Raw genomic sequence first — 18,394 nt, 5'->3', positions numbered from 1 at the left:
GGACCGTCTGTGCGTGGGTATTTATGTTGTGGACCAACATCTCAACATTAGCAAGTGTCGTTACTTACATATAGGTTATTCACCAGCCGGGAGGTCCGTATTGGGAAAAACTGTGCCCGAGGTCTTGGATACCGCCCGAGGCCGCAGGCCGAGGGCGGTTCCAAGACCGAGGGCACAGTTTTTCGCAATACGGACCGACCTAGGCTGGTGAATAACGTTTTTATTTTTTTCCTACTTTATTTCAGTGTTTTTAAAAGAAACCTAGAAAGATTGTGTCACAAAATCTTTGTTTGTATACGCGCGCCATTTAATTTCAATGTTGAGTCGATCGACGGGTTAGCAAGAGTGTAAAATGCTGTTTGTTATTTAGTTCGAAATAAGTTAAATGAACCGTAATTACAGAAAGGTTCAGCATATTAAATTAACACTGAAGAGATTCAATCAAAGAAATTGAAGTGGTAAATATATCATAAATGTAAAATCGAGCCAAAGCATAATCATTGACAAAACTAAACGCCGATTCCGGCTTCCCGATGAATGTTTTGATAAAGAACTCTGTTCGCAGGATGCTGTTTGAGAATTTCCCGAAAAAAGAAAACTATCTGACGGAAAGACAGTTTCGGTATAGCTATACACACTTGTATTTAACGAATTAATAAGCTCTGCGTTGATTCCCAGCATAATTATTTTGTGATAAACAGTGCGAAAGTGAAACTGAATGCAATGCGAAGTTTGGACGTACGGCACAATATTGTGAGAATTATTTTGGCTGTTTTTAATTAACGAATCTCATTTTCTTGAATGATGGCAACTAGTGTTTTGTTTTGGCAAAGAAGTGGCCGATAAAAAGACAGTTTTTACTCAAAATTGAAGTTTAAAACCGGCGCAGCTTATCGTATTAAAATGGCGTGCAAATGATTGCAAAATGCACAAACAACCACAAACTCAACAAACTTTCAACTAGAACTTAATTTGTCGATAAACAAAATCAACACTCGCCTTTAGAAGAACTTCGAGGCTTTTAATTCCACTTCTATTCTGTCTTTTCGCATTTACAACAGTTGGTGAGCGGCTATTTCGATTTTGCTGAGCAAATCTTTCATGTGTTCGTTCGTACAACGCTGCAAAATGATTTCGCGCGGAAAGTACACTCGACGATTCATCTCGCAACGGATACCGCCCGCTGTTGAGGGCCGGATTGGAGAATACCGCCCGCTCCCGGAACCAATCAGATCGCAGGATTTGTAGAATACCGCCCGCTCACGAACAAAGAAAAAAATAAAAAACGTTACGGTAGTCTGCCGTAAAAATAACCTTTCTAGCCCTATTCCGCAAAATCTGTAATCTCTGGTTGCGACACCTTTTGATAGGTTATCCCATGCACATTATGTAAAAGTTATCAAGTAATGGCCGCCCAAGGTTGGCAACGTTATAATCGGGAGCAGTAACTGTTAATTTTGGAGTAGTGCCCAAAAGAATGAAAACAGGAAAAGCGCTAAACTACGTACAAGATTGGAGAATCACTCTCCTTTAAGAAATTTAAGATTTAGGGAAACATTAACAACATGCGACTTGCAAGGGAAAGTATATCCATCGATTAAAAATTTACTGTGACAATTTTTAGATGTAGTTCTGAAGACATTTTTCCTTGAATCTTCAACTTGAAATACTCGCCACATGTATGTACTTACAAATATTCTAGCCGTTGTAAGCTTTGGAATATTCCTTCTGGCAGCACTTCTATTTTATTGTGGCTAACATCCCTGTAAAAACCAAAGTAAAGTAATTATTAAGAAAAACATGTTTCATTTCTATCACAACCACCAGAATTAATCTTAAAGAAATGTAACATAATGTGTTCATGATCTTCACCCTATGTAAACTTATTTTCCTTTTACTACAGCGATGGCGTCAGCGTGCAAAGAAGCCAAGAAAATAGTCCGATCCCATGACATTCCCTTAAAGAATTAAAATGTAAAGAGAGAATGGTAACGAACTTACAAATTCGACAGTATCCTCAGATTGGAGAATAATCCGGAGGTTAGATTGCTAAGTTGATTCCATTGCAGGTACCTGGAAAGAAGAAATGCAAGACATTGTCATTTAGCGTATCTAAGAAATCTAAACAAGAAAATATGTTTCCTTAACGTAATACTGCTAATGAAATATCACTGTACGTGTATGTATAGCCTGGCCAAACAGAGATGCAAGTAGCCGCAAGCTTTTAACTTAAGTCCACTTGCGTCTCCGTTTGGCCAGGACTTGGGTTCGTGAACTTGCGTTGACTTGCGATAAATTGCGTTCACTTTGGTCGAGACCAACTTTGCACGAAAGTCAACGCAAGTTTTCACCCGTTTTGCCACCCAACGCAAATCATTGCGAGTCTTGCTGTTTACTTTAAGTACAACTTGTGTTCACTGGCGAGTAAACTTGCGGGTGCGTTTGGCCAGCCAACACAAGTCTGTACGCAAGTTCAACTTGCGGCTACTTGCGTCCACTTGCATTACCGTTTAACAAGGGCTTAAGTGAAGAACAGGGATGGGTAGGTAGTGAGAGGACTTAGTTACTAAAAGTAGTAGCAGTAGCAGTAGTAGTAGCAGTAGCAAACGCAGTAGCAGTAGCAGTAGGATATATTTAACAATTATTCTATGAGCCCGCGTTGGTTACGATGTGGTAAATAGCCAACGAGGCGCGAAGCGCCGAGTTGGCTATAACGACTCGTATCCAACAAGGGCGAATTGAATAATTGTTTTATTAAATTCTTCTTTAAGTTTAAATCGACTGGACATTTTATTTTGATGTAAACAAAGTGATAGTATGAGGATCAAGGCGGGAAAATTTGTGGCGCGGTGTTCACTTCTTGAGTTGAATGAAACACACGAGGAAAGCGAGCGACAGAGTTTTCTTCCCAAGATTTTCTTCGAAAAATCTCCTCTATAGTCGTCTATATATCATGGAAACTGTGACAACAGTTAAGATTTACGGGATGATCCGAAGCAAAAGCTTTTCTGGAAACTACACGTCTTGTGCAAGTCGAACGAAGCAGGAGTTACATTGTACTTGTTTACGGCTCCACGGCTGCCATCAAGACTGCTATATTATTTAAAGCGAAATTGAGCTCAAAGTGGAGCAGGTTTATTGAAGTATGAAAGGACAAGACCAAGTTTGAAAGGTAACAAACTTTAAAGAAGTGCTGAGCCTAATTTTATGATGTACACTGAATGAAACTGTGTCAGTTTGCCGTTCCGCTTTCGTAAATTATTTGCTGCTTTTCTACTTTATTCACTCGCTCTTGTTGTGCGTTTACAAGTATTTTAAAATAAACTTTTCGCATTAATCTTTTTGTTTTGCGTAGTTAATTTTACTATGCCATTTCTGTGGTTTTTGTAGGCACCGCTGATTATTTCTTGTTCATAAAGCTCGCCAAATTTGCTGTTTTCAACCATTTTTTTGATGGAACTGTCGCTTCCCGCAGAAAAATTTTACGCTGAGCGGCACTTGCCGCACTTATTTCCCATATAAGGTCAAACATAGGTATATGAGCTGATAACCGGGATTCAGTGAACCAATGAGAAAGCTAGAAATGCAATATCCAAGGTTGAGAATTTAATAATGTTGGATATGAGATAGTTATAACCAACTCGGCGCTAGTCGCCTCGTTGGCTATCTACCTTCTCATATCCAACGCGCACTCCTGGAATAATTGTTTAATATTGTCGCTGTTTGAGGCGTCGCTGTTTATTTTTTTTATTTTTTGGTTGCAAAACGTTTGGTAAGTCGATAAGATTATTGTGACTTTTAGTGTTCGGTTTGCATCTATTTATCGAATCCGTCTTATATTTTTCGTGCTTGTAAACCTGAAATATGTAGGTCTTAGTAAAATTGGTTTATAAAAGTGAAAAAAAAGATGTTTTATAAAAAACAAGTACTTTTTCAAGCTTTCTGTTTTTTTGGTAATTACAAATTAAACCTTAATTCACTGTTACTATGTTTTTATTGATTTCGTGCCTTGACTTTGGAACCTTTTTCAGTTAGATAGGCTGCAACTTAAACCGCTGTTATTTTGTTTATAGGTGTAGCTTTATTCCTAGGCCTTTGGGTTTTTAAGTCAGATCATTTATGCTTATCTGAGACATCCTTTGACTTTATGTCATACTGTAAAGTTCAGAAGGTAACAATCCCCTAAAAGTTACGACCATCCATAGAGTATCGCTAAACTTTCACCATTAGTAGCGATCTCAAGTGTTATTAGACTTTCTGGGAAATAAAAGTTGAAATAACAGGTACCAAGAACGATAGGCAATTATCCTTTTCTCATGTTAAAATGGTATCCACCAAACATTCGAGCAATACAGGCCAAAATAAAGTTACCAAAGAAATCTCTTAGCATGCCAACAGCTTAACTACAGCTAACAAAAACCTGCTAAAACTTTAGCACTCAAGTTGACCCTGCGAGAGAAAAAAATGGATTTGAAATTATCCATATTTCAGTTAAAACGGACGTTTCATGTCAGTTCAAAACATATTATTATCACGAGCTGTAGATAACCATGTTTTCGCCCACGACAGTATTTTATCCACGTGAATACCAAGACATTTCACGAATGCGAAATAAAACAAAACTGGTTTCAAAACTGATTATTTATTTACTTTCTGTGAGGCTGAACCAGAAACTTTGTATCGTTTTTTTTACCGGTGTCCCCACGTCAGACAGTTTTGGAATGATTTTGAATCTTGCTGGTACCTCTTATGAAATCAAGTAGCTCGTTTTTCTTTGCAAAATGTTTTATTTGGAATAACATCAAAGCAGTGCCAATCAATAAAACTACTTTATTATTATAGTAAAATGGTTTCTGTGGGACTGCAGAAGAAACCGGACATACATTCAAAGCTTTTAGAAAAAAATGATGATTAAATATGAAACTGAGAATAGATTATTCAAAATTTTAAAGGGAAGCGGCTTATAAAGTAAGGAATTATGTAATTTAGTTTGATCTGCCTTTCTTCGTGTTTTTTTTTTTCTTTCTGATGTTGTTTGTTAAAGACATTTTTCCTGAAATCTTTAAATTTAAATAAATATAATGAATATTCCTTCAGGCAGCGCTTCTATTTTATCGTCGCTAAGGTCCCTGACAGACCGACCGACAGTCAAAGGACGGGTGGACAAGAACAGCGTAAATGAACGTATCGTCTCAATGAGGTATTGTCTGTCCTTAATGATTTCTTTCTTCTTAACATCGCGTTACTATAGCTCTTACACTTGGAGTAACGACCAGGAGAAATGAAAACAGCAAAAAACACTAAACTACAAAATATCAAAATCGAACTTCTTAACGAAATGTAAAATTTATGCAATTTCAATACTTTGTATCTTCTAAGGGAAAGTAAACATCATTAAAAACACTTGATGCGAAAATTTATGATTTGCTCTTCGATGTAGTTCTGAAGACATTTTTCCTGAAATCTTTAAATTTATATACTGAACAGGTGCATGTACTTACAAAACCTCTAGCGCTGGGTTCCTTTGGAATATTCCTTCAGGCAGTGCTTCTATTTTATTGTGGCTAAGGTCCCTGTAACAAATGAAACGAGAATTTATGCTCAAGAAAATTGTTAAGGTGATGATTAAAAACAATAAGTTCATATTTATTAGAACCACTGAAATGTTAAGCAAAATACACATGTTTTCATGTTCTTAATTCTGTATATAATTTTTTTTTCTTTTAAAAGAGATTGAGTCAGCTTGCAACGGAAGGGTTGTACAATACTGTGGACTAGATTCCATCTGAAAAAGATATAGTGCGAATCGAGTAGGGATAGGCAACTGATAGATCTGACCTGAATTAAACTAAAACTTTATTTAAACTCCGAATTCCATAAATTGACACTAATTGGCTTTTATTAAAGTCGAGTAAAATTAATGCTAAGTAAATATATAATACAGAGTAATTATTTACTCTAATAAATATCACGATAGTCAACTCAATTGGACAAACTATTATGAAGAATTACGTAAAATAGCAAAAATTGAAATCCTAGAATCGTTCTTTTTAAGGATAGGTCGAAGATCAGCTATCTTTAATGAATTAGGCAAGCATTTCATAATTTAGGTACTGTACAGGCCCGCAAAAGTGATGAGGTTATGAACAGGCCAATTTTCGTGACTTTTATTCTCTTAGGGATATTAGCTGACAGGTAGCTGTTTAATATGTTGTCGGTCTACCCGCGAACTTTTATGCATTATACCGTTAACTTTAGTTGATATTGCCCTTGTTTGCTATCAAGTTAATTATGTAGTTGTTATTTTGTAGTACCATTCTGTAATTTATTAAAATTCAGACGGACAGACAGACAAACGGTACGGGATGACAAGAACAATAATAACCAGTACATGTAGCGTTTCCATGAACGACGAAAAAACCCCTCAGTTAATCATTTTAAGTAATAGTGCTTCAAACAAGATTGGTACATTTCAAGTCAGTACGTTTTATTGTATCGTACTTTTTTATAATGGCAAATGTGCCTGTAAAAAAAAATGAAATGAAGATTTGCGTTTATTGAATACACATAGCAACTCATTGGGGGTCTCAGGTTCTTTATTCCAATGACCAATGCGTGAATTCCAAAAGCAAATACACTTGCTAACTACGCTCTTGCTGTTGTTGCTCGCTCATTAGCTAACACAATATGCCAGTTAATTGCGGTCACCTCGCTACATGTATCTGTTCTGTTGGGCTTGACTAGCATTTTCGCCTATTGTATTTAATCACGATAAACATGTCTTTCATACCCTAAATACACAACAACTCATTTGGTGTCTCCGGGTCTTTAATGCAATGACCAACGCGTGAATTCCCCAAATTTCCCCCAAGGAGTTGTTGGCATCATGAGTGAGTGATGGCCTCCCTCATCATATATGCTTACAGCAGCTAATTTATATTGAAGAGAACGTCAACAGTCTAAATAGCGTTCATACCCGTTCGAGCGCCAATCGCCTGGGAGTTAAATGTAATGCCCAGAGACGCTGCATCTTTGGGCATACCTCGCTACTTCCCGACAAAAGGAGTGCCCAGAGTATTTAGAACTGTCAATACCGCAACATTTGAGTGAAAGCTTAATCTTATCAGTGAACACCGAGTATGTTAGTGATGTTAGGGCGCCATTCTTTCTATATGTAAACGCAGGGCCCAAATCGTATTTAGTGGCTTGAAGTACTTTGGCAGCCTCAATGCGTGAACAAGTACGGACATTGGGCAGAGGTTAGAATGATCAACTTTGGGAACTGGGTCTGAGAATTGTACGGTTACGATATTGAATAGTTATGGACCAGCAAACAAAAAGCACGATGCCCCAATTAAAGAGGTGTATGTCACGTCGTCGTAGATGTTTTTGTGGACCAAAAACTGCTGCGGTCTGAAAAAGAAGGTTTGATTTACGAATAAAAGGAGAAAAAGGCCACCAAACGCGCAGTCCAGAAGGTTGCGCTTAACAATATAGTAAGGTCAAGTTGTTCTGGTGAGGATGGCTGGTGCGATAGGTAGCTTTTGAAAAACTGCTTTGCTGATTATGCGTATTGTGCCCCGTATAAAGTAAGTTTTTTTTTACTTGAATGATGGCGCTTAAAGTAGGGTTTGGAAACCCATGCTGCAGATGCAGTATCGTACTGTTTTGAGGTAGCACGGAGTGCTTAAAGTTCACGAAGTTCTTGCGAGGAAGACCACATAGCGCAAGAGGTGATGGCCCTTGCAGTGCACTGGTTGGTAGCACAAATAGAGGCAGAAACGGAGGTATGCGCACAACTGCGACCGGCATGTCGCTACTGTCGACGGTTCAAACGCTTGTCTTCTCTAACGCTGTAGTTCAGCGTCGAGAGTTTGGGTGTGCAGCGATTTGCGCTCAAAACGGTAAAAATTTCCTTGACCTGGTTTTGATAAATTCAGACACAATATATAGTGTACTATTATACAGATATTTATTTTGATATTTCTTGTGAGGGAGGGGGGGGGGGTATTCATTTTTCGGCTGATTGCTTGGGGGGATTATGAAAATTTGTATGGACCTTGGGGGGGGGGGATATAAAAAAACGAGCCGCTGAAAAAAAATTCCTCTGCCCCCCCCCCCCCCCCCCCTGTAGCATACATAATGAATGCAACCTAAGTATCCGAAATTTACAAATACAAAACAGGAACTACACTTAACAACATCTTTGAAAAAGGTTGTTTAACTGCACCCTCAAGCCTTTACGTTCTCGATAATTGTCTCTCTACTAGAGTTCGCTCCATAACAAAGAAAAAAAAATGAGCTTAAGTTTGCTTAAGGCCATCCTAATAAAATGTTTCGTTTCCCATCGCCCTGTTTCTTGTGATGGTGGGTCGGTCGGTCGGGCAAAAAAAAAAAAAAAAAAAGATTGAATACTTAAAGGGTTTGGGTTCCAAAGAAGGCCGGGCTGCTATGTAAGAAAGCCTGATTATAAAGTCAACTCGAAAACGTGGTCTTTTCGATCGCTATTCCTTATCAAATGTCTAAATAGTCTTTAATAACGTAGTATGGATGTTTATCAAAGACAAAGACATTACATCATACCAACTGTTGTTAATAAAACAAAATCGTGTGCATGTAAATTGAAGTACTTGCTTCTTTGACTAGTGAATCTGGAATTGTTTTTTTTGTTTTGTTTTACTTTTCGAAAAAAATGGGTCGGTCGGGCGATGGGAAACGAAACATTTTATTGGGATGGCCTAAATAATTGCGGCAAGATCTTGGCAAGGATCTTCTGCTTCCAGTTTAATTTCTTAGTAAACTCCTCCAAAATTCCTGCCAATTTTAAAACTTTTTCGCGTGATATTGGGTTTGTTTCTGAGGTGGCGGAGCAAGCCAACAAGCCAACAACATCGGGTGTGAATCGGCTTCATTACTAACAATTAACTTTGTGCTGACGTCAATGGACCGCATTTAACAGTTATCCTGCGAAATCGCGCGGAATATCGGCCTCTAGCCGACGAGGCCGTAGGCCGAGTTGGCTAAAATCAGACGATTTTCCGAAAGATTGATCAATAAAAAAAATTGCTGCGAAAATTTATGATTTGCTCTTTGATGTAGTTTAGAAGACATTTTTCTGGAAATCTTTAAATTTAAACCATGAAAAGTTTCATGTACTTACAAACCGCCTAGACCTGGTGAGCTTTGGAATATTCCTTCAGGCAGCGCTTCTATTTTATTGTGGCTAAGATACCTGTAACAAATGAAACGAGAATTTATGTTCATGAAAAATGTTAAGGTGATGATTAAAAACAATAAGTTCATATTTATTAGAACCACCAAAATGTTAGCAAAATACACATAATGTTTTCATGTTCTTAACGCTGTATATAAGTTTTTTTTCTCTTTTAAAAGAGACAGAGTCAGCTTGCAACAGGAGGGTTGTCCAATGCTGTGGACTAGATTCAATCCGAAAAAGATATAGTGCGAATCGAGTAGGGATAGGCAAGACCAATAGATAGACAGACGGACAGATCTGACCTGAATTAAACTGAAACTTTATTTAAACTCCGCATTCCATAAATTGACACTATTTGGCTTTTATTAAAGTCAAGTAAAATTAAGGCTAAGTAAATATATAATACAGAGTACTTATTTACTTTAATAAATATCTCGATAGTCAACTCAATTGGACAAACTATTATAAAGAATTACGTAAAAGATCAAAAATCGAAATCCTAGAATCGTTCTTTTGAAGATCAGCTATCTATAATTAATTAGGCAAGCATTTTATAATTTAGGTACCCACAAAAGTGATGGGGTTGTGAACAGGCCAATTATCGTGACTTTTATTCTCTTAGGGATATTAGGTGACAGGTACCTGTTTTATGTCGTCGGTCTACCTGCGAACGTTTATGCATACCGTTAACTTTAGTTGATATTGCCCTTGTTTGCTATCAAGTTAATTATGTCGTTGTTATTTTGAAGTACCATTCTGTAATTTAATAAAATTCAGACGGACAGACAGACAAACGGTACGGGTTGACAAGAACAATAATAACCAGTAAATGTAGCGTTTCAATGAACGAGAAAAAAAAAACACCCAGTTAATCATTTTTAATAATAGTGCTTCAAACAAGATTGGTACATTTCAAGACAGTACGTTTTATTGTGTCGTACTTGTTTACATGTGTAATTATGACAGCGAGAATGTTATGGCCCGAGAGGCGTAGAATTCGTTTTTGAGCGGCTTCAAATTTCTCAAAACTATAGTCGCAACTACAGTGATAATGACGATAATTCCCTGTCTCATTACTTTTGTAATAACGCCTTATATCAGGTTGAGATTTTAAAAGGTTTTCCTTGGTTCAGGGGTTGCTTGGAATGACAGTTGTGAAAGAGTATCTAAACATGCATCGGTGGCGCTACAAATACTCTTGTTCGATCCAGCACGTGCTGTTTTGCAGTCAGCTTGTAGTGCTGGGGAGATAATTGAGGTTCTTCTGTCACACAATCTCCGGAAGTCGCACAGTCTTACTGAACACAAGGCAGTGCTCCCTCATTAACGTCAACTTGGGTCATTGTTTGTTTTAATCAGTAGTTTGCGGGATAAGCAAACAACAAGTCACGGTTATATTATTCTGAAAGGAACAGTTACATTAAGGACCCATTAGATCCACAGCTACTTCTTCCCACGGTTGGCTGGGTAGCGATGTTGGTTTCACTGGTGGGGGCGGGACGTTCTTAGTAACCAGCTGGCATCCGTAACACTCTGCAAATCTTCCTTTTGCATCACGATCCATTCCAGGCCACCAGGCTTTCGTTCTAAGTCTCTTCTTTGTCTTCACGACTCCTTGGTGCCCCTTGTCAGCCAAACTGACAACTCTCTTGCGAAGAGCTTGGGGTACAACAATTCTCGTTCCCAGTAGAATTACCTGACCGACAAAGGTCAAATCATTGTGCACTGGCAAGTATGACTTAGGAGCAATGTCCCATTTTTCTTCGATGAGGCAATTTATGATTTATTGCAACACTGGATCTTGTGCTGAAATACGTTCAACCTCTTTGATTATCAACGCAGCGGAGACAGCATACAGAGCTACCATACGTATCTATCCATCGTCCTCCGGGGACTGTTCTGAGGCAGGTATATTTGTCCGTCGGGAAAGGGCATCTGCTGGGGTTGTGAACAGGCCAATTATCGTGACTTTTATTCTCTTAGGGATATTAGCTGACAAGTACCTGTTTAATATGTCGTCGGTCTACCTGCGAACGTTTATGCATACCGTTAACTTTAGTTGATATTGCCCTTGTTTGCTATCAAGTTAATTATGTCGTTGTTGTTTTGTAGTACCATTCTGTAAGTTAATAAAATTCAGACGGACAGACAGACAAACTATACGGGTTGACAAGAACAATAATAACCAGTAAATGTAGCGTTTCAATGAACGAGAAAAAAACACTCAGTTAATCATTTTTAATAATAGTGCTTCAAACAAGATTGGTACATTTCAAGACAGCACGTTTTATTGTGTCGTACTTGTTTACATGTGTAATTATGACAGCAAGAATGTTATGGCCCGAGAGGCGTAGAATCCGTTTTTGAGCGGTTTCTAATTTTCAAATTTCTCTAAACTATAGTCGCAACTACAGTGATAATGACGATAATTCCCTGTCTCATTACTTTTCTAATAACGCCTTATACCAGGTTTAGATTTGAAAGGTTTTTCCTTGGTTCAGGGGTTGCTTGGAGTAGCAGTTGTGAAAGAGTATCTAAACATGCATCGGTGGCGCTACAAATACTCTTGTCTGATCCAGCACGTGCTGTTTTGCAGTCAGCTTGTAGTGCTGGGGAGATAATTGAGGTTCTTCTGTCACACAATCTCCGGAAGTCGCACAGTCTTACTGAACACAAGGCAGTGCTCCCTCATTAACGTCAACTTGGGTCATTGTTTGTTTTAATTAGTAGTTTGTGGGAAAAGCAAACAACAAGTCACGGTTATATCATTCTAAAAGGAACAGTTACATTAAGGACCCATTAGATCCACAGCTACTTCTTCCCACGGTTGGCTGGGTAGCGATGTTGGTTTCACTGGTGGGTGCGGGACGTTCTTAGTAACCAGCTGGCATCCGTAACACTCTGAAAATCTTCTTTTTGCATCACGATCCATTCCAGGCCACCAGGCTTTCGTTCTAAGTCTCTCCTATGTCTTCACGACTTCTTGGTGCCCCTTGTCAGCCAAACTGACAACTCTCTTGCGAAGAGCTTGGGGTACAACAATTCTCGTTCCCAGTAGAATTACCTGACCGATAAAGGTCAACTCATTGCGCACTGGCAAGTATGACTTAGGAGCAATGTCCCATTTTTCTCTGATGAGGCAATTTATGATTTATTGCAACACTGGATCTTGTGCTGAAATACGTTCAATCTCTTTGATTATCAACGCAGCGGAGACAGCATACAGAGCTACCATACGTATCTATCCATCATCCTCCGCGGACTGATCTGAGGCAGGTATATTTCTCCGTCGCGAAAGGGCATCTGCAATACCGTATAATTCTGGTTATAAGCCCTGGGCTTATACAAGTTCGTAAGGGGTTTTGGGTGGGCTTATAAACGGAGGAGCTTACATCCGGCAGGGCTTATTAGCGGAGTAAAAAGAACGTTTTGAAAGTTTTAAGAGGAGATTTGTAGAAGAAACCGACAACGTTCGGTAATGCTATGAAAAATTGTTCGCTTATCCTTTGCATGAAGGTAGTCCTTATTAAAACTAAAAACGTTATGTTGTTTTTTTCTTCAAATAGTTTTATTTTTCTGAGAAAAACGAAATTTTTTGATTTGACATCTAGACTCGTCTAGACTCGATTGAGAGGGTACAAATTGGGTTGAAAATTGACCATTTTCAATCGATTCGTATGTCAAAACCATCACGCGCAGAAAAAAATGAATACAACCGGTCTATTGCATGACTCTTCCTTGTCCAAATAAGCATAGTTTCAAGAGTTTTGGTTTAATCTAATTATTTTACGGTAAACAAAACCAGACTATTCTCACGCGAAATGAAAGTCGGTTGATCAAAAGAATCGTCATTTTCACTATAAATATATTTCAACTGTAGAAGGATGATACTTTCAAAATATTTAAAGTTTTGTCTGGGTAAATGATTAAGCACTTGTCAAAAAAATTATTCAAAATCGTACAAAAAGCGACACAAATCACGCAAGCTTTCGAATGCGTGACTAAAAGTATTACCACCGTATTTGTTCTTTAAATCAATTTAGTCGCAACACTACAGCAATGCCAAGGCATAAATCATAATAAATATGTTCACCTTTGCTTGATTATGATATCCTGTCCCATGCAATACGTTTTTTCCTGTCATTTCTTCAATTGCTTCCCGTTCAGCTGCAGTTCGCATGCCGCTTGTCGAATCCGTCTGCGACTGGTGAATTTGAAGCAACCACCGATACGAGTTTAACCAAATATGTATCGTCATGATTAACAAGCCCTTTTTGTGTTACTTGATTAAGCCATATTTCAGGTTATAGCTCGCGAAGCGTTTTCGATAAGCCACTTTGCAGTGCCTGTTGGCCCCGTTATTATTCCAAGTGAAGTATAAATTTGCATACTTTCGAGACAAGCGTGACAGTTTTTATACTTAGGGGGTGGGGTGAGGAAGGGTCTTAAATTTTTAGACGAATCAATGGTTTGAAAACGTTTGGGGATGAATTGTCACAAACTCGTATTTGCTACGTGATTTACTTTACTTATAAGTTCTGCTTACGCTCAAAATCAAAGAGAGAAAAACCGTAAAAGTATTGACAAAAAGCCGCTGTCAGGAAAAAGTGTTGTAATCTATTAAAGTTAGACTTTCTAAAAGTCGTTTGCTTCTCGTTTCCGGTTTGGTGGTAGTCTATAATCTACTAATTGCTGGTTGCTCCTTCTATAAAAACCATATAATTCAGTTATGTACTTCGTTATTCTCCAAAACAACAAAGTAAAATAATTGACCTTGTGTGTGCGAGAATTCACGTTGTTTACTTTTAGGAGACGAGACTAATTTAATTTACTAAACTCGATTATAGATGTTTGAATGATTTCTTTTTTCTCACGAACCATTTGTGGAGCAACCGGCACAACACAGTCCCCGTAAAGTGCTTTTTCCTTCAGTTGTCTGGTGAACTGTTGGAAACTCCACATGTTCTCGCTGCACTTGGTGTCTCATAGAAGTTTCTTGTTCTTTTAAAACGATAGTTGGCAGTCCTTGCTCGTATGATCGACGCGATTTTACTATCTGTCTCTTTCATCGATCCGAGCTTGGAATTGTATGGCGAAAAAGTTCCAGTACATGCGAAGTTCCTCACGAGATTGCTTATCACAGTAAAGGGAAGACTTCTAAAGGAGATAGAGATGTAGGAAGAGAAGTATCAAATGTCATATTCCAGAAAACTGGTATCCTTGTTCCCGTGGGGTCAGGTTTGACGTTGTGAAATTCTTTTAAATCCCCATGTAAAATACGGTATTAGTTTGTGACAATTCATCCCCAAACGTTTTCAAACATTTGATTCATCTAAAAATTTAAGACCCTTCCTCACCCCACCCCCTAAGTATAAAAAACTGTCACGCTTGTCTCGAAAGTATGCAAATTTATACTTCACTTGGAATAATAACGGGGCCAACAGGCACTGCAAAGTGGCTTATCGAAAACGCTTCTTTGCCGGCTATAACCTGAAATATGGTTTAATCAAGTAACACAAAAAGGGCTTGTTAATCATGACGATACATATTTGGTTAAACTCGTATCGGTGGTTGCTTCAAATTCACCAGTCGCAGACGGATTCGACAAGCGGCATGCGAACTGAACGGGCAGCCATTGAAGAAAGGACAGGAAAAAACGTATTGCATGGGACAGGATATCATAATCAAGCAAAGGTGAACATATTTATTATGATTTATGCCTTGGTATTGCTAGTGTTGCGACTAAATTGATTTAAAGAACAAATACGGTGGTAATACTTTTGGTCACGCATTCGAAAGCTTGCGTGATTTGTGTCGTTTTTGTATGATTTTGAATAATTTTTTGACAAGTGCTTAATCATTTACCCAGACAAAACTTTAAATATTTTAAAAGTATCATCCTTCTACAGTTGAAATATATTTATATCAAGGAATTCTGAGATAAGGCACATAGTGAAAATGACGATTCTTTTGACCGACCGACTTTCATTTCGCGTGAGAATAGTCTGGTTTTGTTTACCGTAAAATAATTAGATTAAACCAAAACTCTTGAAACTATGCTTATTTGGACAAGGAAGAGTCATGCAATAGACCGGTTGTATTTATTTTTTTCTGCGCGTGATGGTTTTGACATACGAATCGATTGAAAATGGTCAATTTTCAACCCAATTTCTACCCTCTCAATCGAGTCTAGACGAGTCTAGATGTCAAATCGAAAATTTCGTTTTTCTCAGAAAAATAAAACTATTTGAAGAAAAAAACAACATAACGTTTTTAGTTTTAATAAGGACTACCTTCATGCAGAAGATGAGCGAAATCCCTGTATTTTAAGAATTGCCGCAAAAAACAATTTTTGTTCGATTCTTCTACAAACTTGCTCTTAAGTAAAAAACGCAAACGCATAATAAAGCAACATTTAGCCCTGTTCAGTAGGGGGGGGGGGGGGGGGGGCTTATAAGCGGGAGGGCTTATTACCGGAATGTTACGGCATTCTTTCTCGATGACACCTAACAGACAGATAGTTTTACGGTTGTATACGCAGACCTCAGCGCTCGTTCCGGGCTGAAGGTTTGGACTTCCTTGAATAGATTACTTTGAGTGCTTCATGGTCTGTTACGAGGTCAAACTGTGGCAGCCCATACAAGTAGAAGTGGAAGCGTTCACATGCCCAAACTAGGGCTAGTGCTTCTTTCTCGGTTTGACTATAACGGCCCTTCACTTGGCTCAAACTACGACTGGCGTAACAGACAGCACGACTGTCTCCATTCTTCTATTGGACCAGCACTGCTCCAAGCCCCACCGGACTGGCATCTTCAAAAACACGAGTAGTTAAAAGGTAAACCTTGCTGTCGAGCCAAGTGGCTCATCAGGCCGGCGCTTATCCCGGTTTCTGTAGCATTAAGCGGCTAGGAGTATTTCTACTCCCCCCTGGATGGGATGCTAGTCCATCGCAGGGTTACCCCCCAGCAGTACATTCGCCGGTACCCATTTATACACCTGGGTGGAGAGAGGCACTATGAGAGTAAAGTGTCTTGCCTAAGAACACAACGCAGTGCTCGGGCCAGGTCTCGAACCCGGACTGCTCGATCCGGAGTCCGGCGCACTAACCATTAGGCCACCGCGCCTCCCTAAAAACACGAGTAGGTGCGTCCTTATCAAAGTACGCTAAGACTGGTGCACTTGCAACTTGACTCTTCAATTTCTGAAATGAGTTCTCTTGCTCCTCGCCCCACATAAACAGTGTTCCTTTTCTTGCAAGTCTTCTCAGGGGATCAGCAGTTGTTGTAAAATCGGGTATAAACCTGACACTGAATCCAACGAGACCCAACAAGCTACGAACCTCTGAGGGTGTCTGCGGTTGACTTGAAAAGTGCTATTAACAGTGTTACAGTTCCTTGTGGCAAGAGTTCCTGCTGGATCCACACGATGGATTTCAAGATCTGTGGCAGTCGAATATCCTAGCAAACAACGACCTGTTTTGACAACAACGAAATCTGCCACAATCTTTGTTTTACCAACAGAGTCTTCTGACTGAAACTGACCTTCGATTTCAAGCGCACGACCCACATAAGCATACAACTTTCTTGTGCAGAGTTGCGCCTGAAGTTACTGATGTTTTAACTCCTTAACAGTGTCCATGCTTATACGATTGCTCCCAGGTCCAGAGTCAACCGACACATCCCTGTTTACTGCCCCAATGCTGACACAAATCACTGGCTCAGCAGAAGCGGCCAAATTGCATGTCTGCTCTTCTACGGTAAAGGCAAATGAATCATTCTCACCTGGGGGGTTCCAACGATCCCTCTACAAGATTGGCCTGACCTGCTTTTCCTCGACTCTGATGTCTTCCTCCCCGTCGTTAAGTGGAATTTGTTTTTTCCAAACTTTGGAATCCTTCCCTCCTTGCAACAGCTAGCATAGTGTCCGTACTTGCCACAATTACTACACTTCCGTCAACGAGCTGGACAATTGCCGTCTTTAGCCAAGTGACGTTCTTTTCCACAGTTGAAACAAACCCTTTTACCTTTCGATCCACGCCCAGCGCAGGCCTTTCTTCGACAGCATTAGTCCCTGTTCCAACACCGTGCTATGGTCCCTGGGGAAATTTTTACCGGAAGAGCCAGGAAATCTCTAGCGTGTTAACTCACTGCGTACAGCTGAGCGAGCGAGCGTACAAGCCAAAAAATTTGCATGCCGCAAATTGCCCTGTGGCTCCCCCCCATTTGAGGGTGATTTTTGTCGCTATGGCGCGGTCGCTAAGCTAAAATTTTGAATGCTGTGCCCAAGTTAACTTTTCACGCATTCAGACAAAGCAAAAGTGGAAACCCAGCGATCGAAAACGAGCGTTTCTCGGGCGGTTAAAATAAACTTTGGAACCTTAGGCGAAGTAAATCGAAAGAAGAATTATCGGCGGCTGTATTGAAGCAATTTTGACGAGATTCGTCATTTTTGTGGTATTTATGGAGCTTCGAGGGCGCACCGTTGGCGAACTAGGTCGCCTGCCTTTCGTTTCTCTTTAGGGGAAGCACAACGTCGGAAAGAAAAACTTGTCTAAACGGCTTTAAAACTACTCCAGAGGCACAGAAATGTCAAAATAACGCAAGATAAACATATGGTAAGACAGTTTTATTCAAATCTTTCTACAAGTACTATTTCGAGCAATTTTCAAAGTATTCTCATACACTGTCTTATAATAACCCAAATTGAATACAACGTCTGGGCGGCCTGTGGAAAAACATGGCCTTCGTATGGCACATTGTCCACGGCACGAGAATGAGCATCAAGCTTACGAAGACACACTACATACTTGTTATCCTCCTCGGCATTGATCGGTCCTGAATCCGGAAGGACTTCGAAAATATCTTGGACTTCCATGCCCGCTAAATGAAGTAATTAAGCTTTCATTCGAGAGGCGTTCGTAATTCCTTTGCCATCGATGTAATTAAGATCGCTTCCATTGTCGCCACCGTTTGGCGACCTGAAATGAAGAACCGGTTAAATCTTAGGGCGGCAACGCTCGTTCCGCTGAGTGCGACATCCTCGTCGCCAATTTGTAGTGTTCAAAGGCCACAAAGGCAAGCCACAAAGGCTAACAGCTGCTTTTAAAGCAGAAAACACGACCGTACACACAGTACATGCTTTCCCGTTCACTACACACTCTTCGCATCCCGTATGTAC

General features: G+C 39.5%; 2 protein-coding genes across 2 annotated transcripts in view; both read right to left on the bottom strand.

Moving 5' to 3' along the window:
- LOC144640139 (uncharacterized) overlaps positions 1–13,487 on the bottom strand; it is a 40,456-nt gene extending 26,969 nt beyond the window's left edge. The window contains exons 1-5 of the mRNA XM_078499350.1: positions 13,311–13,487; positions 9,161–9,232; positions 5,502–5,573; positions 2,002–2,073; positions 1,692–1,763 (exon numbers count right to left, since the gene is read on the bottom strand). Coding sequence (XP_078355476.1) covers positions 1,692–1,763; positions 2,002–2,073; positions 5,502–5,573; positions 9,161–9,232; positions 13,311–13,339 — 317 coding nt within the window. The 5' untranslated portion in view covers positions 13,340–13,487. The remainder of the gene's footprint in view (positions 1–1,691; positions 1,764–2,001; positions 2,074–5,501; positions 5,574–9,160; positions 9,233–13,310) is intronic.
- The window catches only part of LOC144640205 (uncharacterized), a 274,821-nt gene that overhangs the window by 175,394 nt on the left and 81,033 nt on the right, over positions 1–18,394 (bottom strand). The gene's annotated exons all lie outside the window — the stretch shown is intronic.

Source organism: Oculina patagonica, unplaced genomic scaffold (genome assembly GCF_052425735.1).
Source record: "Oculina patagonica isolate OP01 unplaced genomic scaffold, crgOcupat unplaced2, whole genome shotgun sequence".
NCBI classification, from domain to species: domain Eukaryota; kingdom Metazoa; phylum Cnidaria; class Anthozoa; order Scleractinia; family Oculinidae; genus Oculina; species Oculina patagonica.
The sequence above is the reverse complement of the archived record's forward strand: the minus strand, read 5'-3'. Positions and strand labels throughout refer to the sequence as shown.